This window comes from Prinia subflava, chromosome 11, assembly GCF_021018805.1.
Source record: "Prinia subflava isolate CZ2003 ecotype Zambia chromosome 11, Cam_Psub_1.2, whole genome shotgun sequence".
Lineage (NCBI taxonomy): Eukaryota > Metazoa > Chordata > Aves > Passeriformes > Cisticolidae > Prinia > Prinia subflava.
The window spans coordinates 6,021,315-6,034,482 of record NC_086257.1 but is presented as its reverse complement, the minus strand read 5'-3'; the positions used below and the strand labels follow the sequence as shown (position 1 = coordinate 6,034,482).

Here is a 13,168-nt window from a genome sequence, read left to right as displayed (position 1 = left end):
TTTGGCACAGATCATTGAGACTGAGAACATGATGGACCGTATCGTGAACGGCCTGTCCGAGTCCAGCATCAAGGTGCGCTTGGCTGCAGTCAGGTGAGCCTGTCCTCGTCCGTGCAGAGCCTGTCACAGTCTGTGCTGCACCTGGAGCTCCTGCTGGCTCTCTGAGAGCCCTCTGAACCCAGGGCTGCTGTTGGGAACCCTCCTGGGGAGAGGGGCAGTTACCCTGGGCCGCTGCAGGGTTTTCCCGTGGCTGTTCCCAGGCTTCTCCTTGCCTGCTCCCAGCTCAGTAATCCTTGTGGAGCAGCAGGGTGTGTGCAGCAGTGGCCATGGGGCTGTGCGTGTCTCACAGGGAGGATTCTCTTCCATTCCAGATGTTTGCACAGTTTGTCCCGTTCTGTCCAGCAGCTCAGGACAAGTTTTCAGGATCATGCTGTATGGAAGCCTTTAATGAAGGTAAGTGAGGAGTGCCTGGAGTGTTCTGGTCCATTCAGGGAGCACAGGGAGTCTCTTGAGTTGGCATGCCTTGCTGTAGAATCATGATACAAACTACCTAGAAGTTAAAATCCTTAGGCCTTCTCCTAAGGGAGTCATAAGTCAACAAAAGCCAACAGCAGCAAGCGTGTCATTCATGCTTGGTTTTTGGTTGGCCTTTTGTTTCCTTTTTTTCATTATTGCTTTTGGGGTTTTTTTTGTCATCAATGAATGAAGCTAAATTATTTGTAGTGTTCAGACAGGACACTACAAGCACTACATGTCCCTTAGTCTCACCTAGGTGACGTTTCAGTGTTTTGGTGCTCTGGAGGTCCAGGCAGAGATAAGAGACTCTAATGTGTCTCAGGCTGTGCTCCTCTGGGAGGATGCTCCTTAGGAAATTTGCTGTGTTGTGCTTAGCACGAGGTACAGAGGGGTTGAAGAGGCTCCTGCTGGAGCTTCCTGTGCATATGTGTCCTTTGCAGAGCAGGGCTTGTCCCCACTGATTTCTGCTGCATTGGATTGAAGGCTCTCAAATCAGACCTCTGTGAAATAATGCATTGCTGCAGCCTGTCCTGTGATGTGTATCATTGTCTGGGTCTGCACTGCTGGCATCAAAGCACCTCCTGAAGGCTGCAATATCCAGCTACAGCAAATTCCAGGTATTCATTTTAGTGATCTCTTCATTATCCTACTAAGAGAATTGCTCTCTCTCCCCTCTGTGACTGCAGGTTTTACAGAATGCTCCAAATGAAATTCTCGTAGTAGCATCTTCCACGCTATGCAATCTTCTTCTGGAATTCTCTCCAAGCAAGGAGGTGAGTACTTAGCCAGCAGCAGGGAGAGGGGATGGACTGAAGTGAGATTACACAATGGTTCAATTAGCATAAAGGTGTGTTAATTGGCAGCCATTGCTTGTGACATGTTACAGAGCTGTGAGGTTACAGAGCCTGTGCCACTGATAGCTTGGGAACAAAAAAAATCATCTGCTTACAGTGCTGTGACAGTTAATTTGGTCTCAAAAGAAGTATACATGAAGTTTTGTCATTTTCTTTTTACTTGTAAAACACTGTTATCTGAAAAGGTCATAAACAAGAAGAAACTGCACTGATAATTTGCAATGTGATCCATTGTCTTAGAGAATTACTGCTACTGTAACACTGAAAATGCTGGCATAGCTGAGTCTTGTGTTTTTATTGTTCCCAGATGAACAGTATAGGATATCTGGTTCTGCAGAGTCTGTATTTCATACAGGTCATACACACAGATCAACACTCCATAGCAGTGCAGCAGTTCCCCAAGTCTAAAATACTTTTTCATCACAGAAAATATTTGCAATATTGTGCTGTATGTGGGATGCTGCAGGCCCTTTGGATTACCAAATTATCAGTTGGTCTTGGTGGCTTCAATCATATCTGTGAGACAGAAAATTAACTGAAATAATGCCAAGCACAGTTCACTGGCCGTGGGGCCAGCCATGGGGCTGTTTTTAGCAGACTGCAGGTCAAGAGTTTGTGGGGGTGTTGTGGGGTTTTTTTCCTGTTTGATTTTTTTGTTGGTGGTGGTTTTGTTGTTTTGTTTTTTGGTTGATTTGGTTTGTTTGGGGTTGTGGGATTTGGGGTTTTTTTTTGGTGTTTTTTAGTGGTTTGGTGGGGTTTTTTGGTGTGGGGTTTGTTTGTTTTATTTGGATTTTTTGGGGGGTTTTTTGTAGAGTTTCCTGTCATTTAAAGATATTACAAGTTTTTGTAGTTCAGTCAAGAAGTCTACAGTTTTCTTTGTTATGCTGAAGTTTCCATTTGGTCTGATTACTGGACACAAACATTTAATGTCAAACAAGGTGTCGAGTAGCTTTCATTGTCCTTAACCCTTTTTAAACAGTGACATATATCCCTCTAATTACCGAAAGTTATGTGATTGCTCAAGGAAGATTGTTTTTGGGGAGCAGTTTCAGGCTGAAAGTTGCTAGGAAAATCCATGGGGTGTGGCAGATGTGTGTGTAATATCACAGCAGTGTGTGATGATGTGTGTACACACATAAATGTGTGTGCATCTGTGTCTCCACAAACACAGATGTGGGAGAAAGCAACTGCCTTGACCTGACTTCCTTCTTAAAACCAACTTTTAAATGGTCATGGATATGGGGTGTGCCATGGCCAGTTCGTGTGAGTGCACTGGACATGTTGTAAGCTCAAGAATAAGATATAAGGAGTATATTTCTAGTATTTTCATACATGCAGTTAGTCTAAGTAGTGTTGTAAAGATGTGTTTTTCTCTCCTTCTTTCAGCCTATTTTAGAATCAGGAGCCATAGAACTTCTATGTAGTTTAACCCAGAGTGAAAATCTTGCCTTGCGAGTGAATGGCATTTGGGCTTTAATGGTGAGTAGGACACCCCAATGAAATCCCACTTGTGACTGTGTGCCTTAAAAAGTTTGTGAAGATAACTTGTAGAACTTGTCAGTTGTTATTAAAAATGACGTAATTGAAATCTGGTTTGTTGTTCCACCAAAATGCAGAAGAAAAACAGCATCAGCCTGGAACACTTCATCCATTAGTCCATAAAGTAAAATAAATTCTTCACTTCTGGTACTAATTTTGTTGCCAAGATCATTCAGGGAAGCAGTTTAATAGTGTCAGTAGCATGCCAGAGGGCAAATAAAAGCAGGTAATAACCAGGTCAGCTGTAAGACAGTGTGGAAATTGAATTCACTGTGTAGCAATTGCTCATAAATTACAGCCTTTTTGCAAGAGTAATTTAGGAAGGGTATATTCTTGTAGGGAATAGTCTACTAAAAGCATGAAAGCTGAGATTTTTAGGTCAAAAAATGAATTAAGAATTGTGTCTGTTTCAGAATATGGCATTTCAAGCGGAACAGAAGATCAAGTCAGACATCCTGCGAGGTCTGAGCACAGAGCAGTTGTTTCAGTTGCTTTCTGATTCCGATGTAAATGTTCTGATGAAAACTTTGGGACTGCTCAGGAATCTTCTCTCCACTCGCCCAGTAAGTAGAGCTGCAAACAGACCTTGAAAACTGAGCAGACAAGCAGCCAATCCAGTGCTTCTGTGCAAGACATTTTCCTGTTTTAACACCATTTGGATTTATTCACATACCTGTGAGCAAATGTGCAAATCAGTATGAGAAAGTATTTGAAAGAATCCTCTGCATCCATGGAAACATTGTAATTATTATCAGAGCTAGACATTTTCATTTTTTGTTCCATTCTATTGCATTTAGCTTTTAGAAACATTATTTTTGTAGCAGTTTCTCTGTGAAGCTTGTCCAGAACAACACTGAGGGTTGCACTGTTGAGTCAGTGTATGGGAAGGTCCAGATCTTAGAGATCCTTTCTTCTTCCTTGGCACTTGAAATACTTCTGTTCTTACCCATCTACATAGATAGTACTGGCTTTGTGAATTTGGCTGTGGGGCTGAGTACTTACAAAATACAAATACTCATTTTACATCTTGAAATAAAATGGTTGGAAAATGTAAGCCTGGGGATTGTTTTTGATAGGGAGAAAGAGATATTCATGGAGGAAAAGAAGGGAGTAATCCCCTGCGAAGAATAGAGAGAAAACATGCTGCAAACATTTGGCAAGCTAGCATTTTTGAGGGGAAAAAACCCCATGAAGCCTCTCCTATTCATTTATCATATATTGTGTTTCTGCCAGAAAAAGGTCACTGTAAAAAATCTTCTGATATTTTTTGAGTCTCAATAACCTTCATAGAAAATTAGCTCTGTCTTAATGTGAAAAGACACTTAATAGCCTGTCATTCATTGAATTCACCCTGACAATTCTCACTGTAACTTGAGGTGTTCTGTGTCTGGAACTATGTGCCAGCTTCACTGCTTCCTGTGGTAGGTTTTAGAGCCAGAACCAGCCATTTGCAACCTCTGCCCAAAACTCACTCTTGAGTAACTCATTCAGCAGCTTTCTAATGAAATCCCATTATTATTAGCAATTTTAAGAAGTCCTACGAGAATCCCTGAGGTCTTAAAGAACTGTAGTGTGCTGTGTGCTGGTCATCTCTGGTGCCTGTTCGCTGCCACTCCCAAGGTTTGGTATCAGTTAATGCAGTAGATCTTATTTAATCTTTTTTGTTCTAGTGGAGTTGTTCATAGTCTGCCATCAAGTGACCTTTGAGCTGTGGCCCTGTGAACTTGGGGCAGTTTTCCCAGACAGTAACCAGTGCATCTGGCTTATTTCTCTGCCCCTCTAAGGCTTTGGAAATGTGGCTGCTGGACCTGGGCAGTGTCCCTGCAAGAGTAGCAAATACCAGAGAAGAAACATCAGTTTTCTCACCCCTCTCTGATATTACCCCCTGGCTGTCAGAAGAGAAGTGGTTGTTTCCAGCTGCAGAATCACACATTTAGAGCCTGGGACAGCAGTGTCTCCTCCAGGTGACAGGGAAAGCACCACCAAGGCCCATACGATGCTCTCTCTGACAAGAGCAGGCTCCACATGAAGAAGAATGTTCTGAAGTGTTTCTGCTGGGATAAATTCTTGGTTTGGGAGAGCTAACTGGGAACAGTGCTCTGTGTGCAGGGTTGCTACTCCTCACTCGGAGTGATTCAAGCAGGAATGTCCCTTCCTCGTCTGGGGAGTTACACTAAATGTATTTCATCCTTCCTTTGGCAGCACATAGACCACATAATGAGCACTCATGGGAAGCAAATCATGCAAGCAGTGACCCTCATTCTGGAAGGGGAGCACAATATAGAAGTCAAAGAGCAGGTACCTTTTCTGTTTTGTGTTGTCTTGGCAGAAGAAAATACACGAGAGCAAAGAATGCTTAGTGTTCACAACATGTCATTTTTGTTTGGGATTATAGTGTGCTGTGAATGTTTTACTGGGATCTGTCAGATGAATAACTTGAGTACCTACAGGAACACTTTTCTTTCTAATGGATTGTTACAAAATTATCTGAACTGAATTCAGATTGGTTTTGCAAACGTAGGTTTGGCAAAGAGGAGGGGTGTGAGAGCAGAAGGATTAAATTGGGGCCATTGCATGGCAGGAAGGCATCAGTAGGAATAGAAGAGAAGCACTGGCAGGGGAAGGAGCATCCTGGTGGAGCCCAGGAAAAAGTGTGGAGGGATCTGGCCTGAGCAATCTGCAGGAAGAAAGGCAGAGGGAAAGAGGAGATGGCCTGCAGGGAATGACATCCTGGAGCCAGTGTACAGGGACAGCTGCTGTGGGGGTGCTGAAGCAGCAGTTAGAGAGGAGATGGGCAGGATTTGGCTGGATAACTCTTGTGCCAGACAGGACAGGTGCTGGGAGAACCGTGTTATTCCTCATACCGGGTGTGTGGTGGGGAAGGATGAGGGCAGCAAGGAGCTGTGGGAGATGCCAGAGGATTGCTTTGGTTTAGGTTGGATATGGGTAGCCAACAGCATGGGAAATGAGTGTAGGAGTAGAGCTGGGCTAATCCCTGCTCGGGGAAGAATAGGCTGGAGGTCAGCAGGCCTCCTTTGGCGATTTAAGTGCAAAATTAGCAAAAAAAAATCCCCAAAGACTCTTGCTAGCAAGTTTAGTGACAGCTCTGTAACAGCAGAGAACTAAGCATGTGTGCGTTTCTAAACAGGTCTTCCTGATAAAGCTATGGTGGCAGGAATGGCCTTTATTGCCAGAGGTTATTTACCTTGCCATGCCTACCCAATTACTTTGCAGGAGAACCAGCCTGCCTGGGAAATACTCTGGGAAAGGGCTGGAGCTCAATATGGGCTTTGGAGTTTGAGGCCTGTATCCACTGAGCATTTGCTTGGTCCCTGTGGTGCAGCTGGTTCCTGTTTCAAGATCCAGTACTACCTGTCTGCACACCAGAACCCTGCTTGCAGCAGGGCAGTGCTTGTCTCTGTCACTGCGGCCTCGTCAGGATGTAATTAGCAGCTTGGAAGTAATTAGACTCTGCTGCTGCTGACACAGTGCAGTGCAGCTTAGACACAAGCACCATACAAGTGCTGATCATGCAGCAGTGTCCTCCCAGCACGTCCAGAAAAGAGGGTCAAGTTGTTCCTGAGCTCTTTGGGAAAGAGCCTGTGGAGCATCTGCTGGTGCCCCTGAGAGCCAGGGAGGGAGGGGGCTGTGCCAGTCCAGACTGTGCCAAAGTGGGCCAGGGTGCTTCAAGGGCATCCTGTGGGATGGCTTCTGTAATTTCCAAGAAATAACCAGTTGCAGTAGCTGGAGTTACCTCTGCAGGTGACAACTGTGATTAGACTTGTTGAAAACAAATTACTCCTCTGCCAGATCAGCAGAAAGGCCTCTGTCTCTCATTTTCCTGGCCTTAAGAATGAAGTGGAAATGGTTGGGGTTTGTTGTTTTTCCTTTCCCCCCAGCCACTTCTACAAAAGAGACTGCTTTATATTCAGGGCATTTATTCTTTCCTATATGTTGCAGATTTTCATAAGACACTTAAGGTGTTCTTCCTTGCAATGAATTAATGAGTGCTGCTCTTCATTTTAAAATGGTTATGAATGTTTTGGCCAGGGCTGCTCCCCACAGCTGGTAACTCCTTGGCATTGTGAGCAAGCTGGAAACTCCAGATTAAAGATACTAAAACTAATTAAAGGAAATGTTTGTCCCGAGTTCAGAGCTGTCAGGGAAGCTGTCATGGGATGTGATCTGGGGCCAAATAACTTCCCAGTTTTTCTCTCTTTCAGACATTGTGTATCCTTGCCAATATAGCAGATGGCACCACAGCGAAAGAACTGATTATGACCAATGATGACATCCTGCAGAAAATCAAATACTACATGGTAGGGGGGATTTCTCTTAAAGGATTTGTGTTGGTCTTTTGCAGGAATGAAAAGAGGGAAGTGCTTTAGGATTTTGTTTTGCGAGTTATTCACTATCATGCACTGAATTCCCATATGACCAGTGGGGTGTAAGTGCAGTTCTGTATGGCGGAGGTGTACAGAGGAACTGACTGAAAGGAAAATCTAGGAGTTATTTCCCATAAAAACCTTGCAGTGATGTCATCTACACAGAAAATATTTCATGAATTTGGAAAAGGCATGGCTTGGAGATGTTAGTAAACGTTTAGAAGGAAGTAATTGACCACTACTCAAGTGCCTTATATTAAGGCCCTATCTTTGAGAGAAGTTATAGATAAGAGTTAGTCCCAGCTTTGCTGTCTTATTTATTACATGATGAATGCCAAAATATAAGTCTGGTGAGTTTCTGAATTTCTTCTTCTAAACCTGAGTTCTATTTTTCTATATTTAGAGTCATTCAAATGCTAAACTACAGCTTGCTGCCATGTTCTGTATATCTAATCTCATATGGAATGAAGAGGAAGGTAAGAAACTCTCCTTATTAATGCACATACAAGTTAGTATCCCGATCAAAAAGCTTTTATTGAATAGTAATCAATATTTGCAGTGCACAGTGCAGTGGGATCCAAAATATAATGGAAAACATCATTATAGGTGTAGTATGGAATACGTGGGAGTGGTCAGGAGACACTGAGGAGGATGCAGAGAGCTTGCTGAGGGAGACTCGAGGACACAGTGGCAATAAACAGGAGCTAGAGAGACAGACACAGTGGGAGGTTTTCAGCTGTAGCATTTCTGTGAAGTCTCAAAACAATTGGAGTGAAAGAGAATTCTTTGAAGAGCTTCCAGATCTTAAAGGGGCCGTGGAAACTGTTTTTTTGAGGGAACAGATTCACTGGAGAGAATAAATGGATTAGAAGGGGATTTCTGACAAAGACATTTTCCACAGTATGGATGACTTGGGCCAAAACTAGTTACAGGACTTGTGGGAGGAAGTGGGAGCAGTGGATAAGGTGTTTGGTGAGAAGTCATGGCCTGGCAGAGTGGAGGTTACCTGGAGGGACTGAAGGATGGTGCTGCTCAGGGGAATGTGGTGAGAGGAGGAGAGGGCAGAAGTCAGGCTCAAGCACCTCCAGAGGAACGTTCTCTGTATCCAAATCCTGTGAAATCACAGAGATGAGACTAAAACAGCTGAATATCCTGATAGCTCAGGATAAATATTTTTGCCTTCAAGATATTCTTGGCTCCAAAGATGTGCACACAGAGCACAGCAAAAAAAGGCTGGAGCTCCCTGGGGAAGCAGGCAGAGCTGGGGGAGTGTTTCCATGGCTGTGCTCTAGCTGGACATTGCTCTTTACCCCTTCTTTAGCTGGTTTCAGCTCCCAGCCCTCCCTGCTGTCCTGCAGACACTGGGGATGGTGCCAGGCCCAACAATGGGATTTGTTGTTGTTGCAGGTTCACAGGAGCGCCAAGACAAACTCCGAGATATGGGAATAGTAGATATTCTACATAAACTGAGTCAGTCCTCAGATCCAAATCTGTGTGACAAGTGAGTATGAAAGAAAGTTTTATGAAAGATGTTCTAGTGTTCTTGGACATATTCCTAGTAAAGTTAGGGCTTCTCATCTTAAAACCTCTGCCAGAGTGTTAGCACTGAAAATGATCATCAGGAACATTTTGATATCCCACTGCAGCCACACCAGCCTGCTCCATGAGCTGTTAGGGTTTGTGATCACAGCAGGAAGCTGAGAAAAAACAAATAATCTTCAGTGTTGATGAGTTGTATCGGGTCCTGGAAAAGTCTGTGAAGGTCATGGCAGCAGGTTGGAAGCTGTGGGGGACAAAGGAAGAGCAAAGAGTCTCACTTCAGGTGGGAGGAAACTCTGAATTAGCCCATGTGATGATGGAACTATAACCCATCATAGGAAGTGTTTTTGTTTTAACAAAAATGTTGCACAATATTAAGATGACATAAATTGCATCATCAGACTGGCTCCTTCCTCTCTCACCTCACTGTATGTTTTTGGTGGGGCCAGTATTCCTACAGGATTCCTGACAGGACTAATGTGCCTTTAGTATATTCTGAGTTGACACTTGTTGATTTCTCACCTCAAAGACCTGCTTTCCATGGTACACGTGTATTACAGAAAGCAGATCCTCTTCAGTGACTGCTCTTGAGGGCTTTTGGAGGGTGTGTGTAACACACATCCCAAGGCCCACCATGCTGGGAGTGCCTCAGTTTGTGCTGGGCTCCAGTGTCACTGGCTGGATCAGGTTATCCTTGGATGCCAGGTAGATTCTTTACAGTTACAACCCACACAGAGCATTTGGCACCATGGGCCAGATCCATCCAAAGTGAGGGAGCCTCTTCCTCAGCCATCCTTCCTCCCTCTCTGCTGGCACTCTGAGCCTGCCCATGAAGCTGCTGCTGCTGAAGCCAGACTCCTGTAATTAATGGGTTGTTCTTTCTTGCAGGGCGAAGACAGCACTCCAGCAGTACCTTGCATGATCAAAGACTAAATGAATCTATGGACACCCCTCTTGTCTACTTAAGGAATAGCAGGAGATACTCCTGACTCCTTATATTTGCACAAGTCACCTTGGGCTGCATTTTTCTCAGGTGCAGGGAGCTGCTTTGCAGAAACAGTTCAAATGATCAGGTCTCCAGTGCACTTGAGAATTTTCTTGAGGTAGTTTCTTTACTCAGAGGACTCTGGGGGGGTTGTTTTGGTTTTTTGGGTTTTTTTTTCCTGAGCTACCTGGACTCTCAGATAGAACAATCAGTCATCGTTTTCCTTTTGGGCCTCCAATTCTCTGCTTTTGCTGCAGCCTTGTGTGGGTGCGTGGGTGCTCGAGTGCGTGCGTGTGCCGGGCTGAGTGTGTGGGTGTGAGACCTCACTTTTGGTTTTCCTTTTTTTTGTGTGAAAATCTTTTTCTACAGGTTTTCAAGGGTTAACCATTGTTTGCTGTACGAATACTTCAGTGAATTATATACCGTTTGAAAGAAATGTTATTTAAAAAAAAAACCAAACTGTTGTATCCCATAAAGTTTATTTTGAATTTTGAACAGATGAATGTTTTTAAGTAAAATATATGCATTTCTGAACTTCAGCTTAACTTACATTATACTTCCTTTTTAAAGAGAAAAATAGAGGGAGACCATAGACTCCAAATTCCAAGCAGCACATTCTGTACTGACAAGGTCCAAGAGTTCTTTGCCACAATACAAGGTCACCTGGTATCGATGACATGCTCAAATCCATGGAATGGGCCAACTGGATTGGGTTTGGGTTTCTTTACATTTTTAGAAAACAAGCTCATGCTTCAGGGTTAGCATGACTGATGCTTTTCAGAAAGGAGCAGGTGGCTGCATGATCAGCAAGAATAAGCTCTTGCTTTGCCAGCCAGGAACTTGCTCAGCTAATTGCTGAAGGACTGGCTTATTCATAGTCAGAAGGATTTGCTGATCACTGATACCAGCAGAGCAGACAGTGTGTTGCAGAAGTTACACCTTCCAGAGACTAGAAGGAGCTGGCAAGCAGAATTAAGGAATTGCTTTTGTTCTGCATCCTTTATCTCCACAAGTAGTTAAGTGACTTCCAAATTATTTCCACAAATGATCAACTGCGTGCATTAAGGGGATGGGATGGAAAAACTAGGGGTTTGGTCTTGTTTTATAGCTCAGTAATGTTGCTACAGATTTTCTGTATATATGCAGCTGTACACACATGCATGGATTTAGATTGCTGGATAACTGGTGGGATGTGACTGCATCCAGAAGCCCTGACTCCGTGTGTTCCTGAAACGGTGCCTGCGAGTGTGCAGGGGAAACACGAGTGCAAGTGAAGGGACTGTGTGAGGTCAGGCTGCAGTGGCAGAGCCCAGGGACCTTCCCAGGCTCCTCAGGCAGTTCAGGGTTCTGCTTCTCTGCCCAGGTCTTCTTTCAGTTTAGACCATAGCTCATAGTGACTCTTCAGACATATATTTACATAGCACTAACAGGCACTAGAGTTTGCAGCCAATGTCTTAAACCAAATCCTTCTCTTCACTGAGCTTCAGGAAGGCTGCAGCAAGAAGTCAAGTCTGTAACTTTGCTAACCAATTTTGATAATTATCTAAATCTTTTCTTTCTGATCAGAAGGTCAAATTGTGACGACAGCCTTACTTTTTTTCCAAGGTAACTCTTTGTGTCAGAAAATGTGACCACAGTTTGGCCTGGAATTTGAATGTGCTGTATATCAGATAACTGTTACCACTTGGTTGCAAAGGAGAATATCTGCATTTCATGTAACTTCTTCCACTCAAAGACAAATAAAAGTGAGCACCTGACACTTTTTCCCCAGGCACTGCAGTAAGTGACTGGCAGTTTTTTAACTTCCTTCTGCAAATGTTTCATGATGGACTTTGGGGGTTGAGCAAAAGGGAAAGTAAAAATATGCGAGAACTTGTTAAATCTCAGTACCTCAGAAGCAAAGTTTTGTTTAAAAAATTCAATCAAATATATTTTTGTTTGAACTGAGAAAAAGAGTTCTGAGGCAGAATATTGTAAATGCAAAACTGTCCAGTGGGCATCTCCCTGCTCCATTTGCACTCCTGTCTGTGTTTTGGAGCTTGAGTTCTTATGTATCTCTTCTCATGCCTCCCCAACTCACATTTCTAAAAGCAAATCTGAGTTTGATTCTGTAGAACTTTGGTGCCTACAGGTGTTATGAGAAAAGGTGAGTAAAAGTATCTCTCTACAAGTTTTGAGGTGGTTTCCTAAAATCCTGCCAGAAAAACTAAAAACCAATGCTCAGACAATCTTGTTGCTGCATGAGAACAGTTGACATTTTCCATAGGTATAGAGAGGACAAACTGTTGGATGAGAACATTTTTACATTCAGTTAAACTTTGTGAATAATTTTTGATGTTGCTATAGGTATGTACAAAAAAGAAGAATACTGTAAATAAAAAGAACTTTACCAGAACATCTAGATTTTTCTCAGCTTCCTGAAGAAATATGAGCTCTCTGTGCCAGCTTCTCTACAGCCTGAGATTCACAGCGGGACAGACTTTCCTGGTCACCCAGAGCTTTCCCAACTTAATGAGGTAGCAGCAGCTTGTGAATTTAGGGTTGCTTACAGAACCAAAGCAGTTTGTCTGGACATCCTATGAATCACCAGGATTTCTGCTGGTTTTAGGCCATTTCTCTGCTGAAAAGCCATGCTGTTGGATGTTGAGAAGTATGTCCTCTCTTTATATCTGGGTCTAGTGATGGGAGTCCTCCTTTCAGAGGTCCCATGTGCTACAAGGTGAAGAGTTGAGCAGAGGATTTGGGACACCAGCTGTCACACACTGGTACCCTTGGCTCTCCCCACCACCGTCATTCCACATTTGGACTACCTTTCCCACACAGAAAACCAAATAAAACATCATGTGGTTATTGTTCCAGTCACAAATTTGCATTGTGGCAGTGAAAGAAGCCAAGTAAACTGTGTAAAGCAGCTTGTGCCAGAATATTCTAAAGGCAAATATCTCATACTTTTAGAAATTTATTTTTACAGACTTTGCCCATTGCTGTGGATGCCCAGGTGTGGGAAGGGACGGGGTAAGAGCCAGCAGCCCTGCCTAGATGGCACTGCCAGGAGTGCTGGGCACTGGCGCTGCTCTCACTGCAGAGAGGAAAAGAGCTGCTTTGGAGGGGGGCACCCTGGCTCAGTGCTGCCAGGTCACGCCTGGATCCCCCGCCTTGCTGCGAGCCCTCAGTTTAGGAGAGAGGTGGGAAGATGGAGTGGAGTGTGAGTGTTGGGCCGGGGGAGGTGGGGCAGGCAGAAAGGCTCCACCCGCAGCTGCTGCTGCAGGAGTCCCCGGGGAGATGGAGCTCAACTTGCGGCTGCAGCCGGCACTGGACACGGGGGAGGGAGCGGGGCGGGCTGGGCTGGG

The 13,168-nt window shown here is 44.1% G+C and overlaps 1 protein-coding gene across 3 annotated transcripts in view; it reads left to right on the top strand.

Annotated features, from left to right (window-relative positions):
* ARMC8 (armadillo repeat containing 8) overlaps positions 1–11,597 on the top strand; it is a 60,581-nt gene extending 48,984 nt beyond the window's left edge. For all 3 annotated transcript variants that reach the window (XM_063408113.1, XM_063408111.1, XM_063408112.1), the window contains 10 exons: positions 11–93; positions 372–453; positions 1,203–1,289; positions 2,757–2,849; positions 3,323–3,472; positions 5,112–5,207; positions 7,133–7,228; positions 7,698–7,770; positions 8,702–8,795; positions 9,722–11,597. In XM_063408113.1, the coding sequence (XP_063264183.1) occupies positions 11–93; positions 372–453; positions 1,203–1,289; positions 2,757–2,849; positions 3,323–3,472; positions 5,112–5,207; positions 7,133–7,228; positions 7,698–7,770; positions 8,702–8,795; positions 9,722–9,755 (888 nt within the window). In that variant the 3' untranslated portion in view covers positions 9,756–11,597. The remainder of the gene's footprint in view (positions 1–10; positions 94–371; positions 454–1,202; positions 1,290–2,756; positions 2,850–3,322; positions 3,473–5,111; positions 5,208–7,132; positions 7,229–7,697; positions 7,771–8,701; positions 8,796–9,721) is intronic.
* The last annotated feature ends 1,571 nt before the right edge of the window (positions 11,598–13,168 follow it).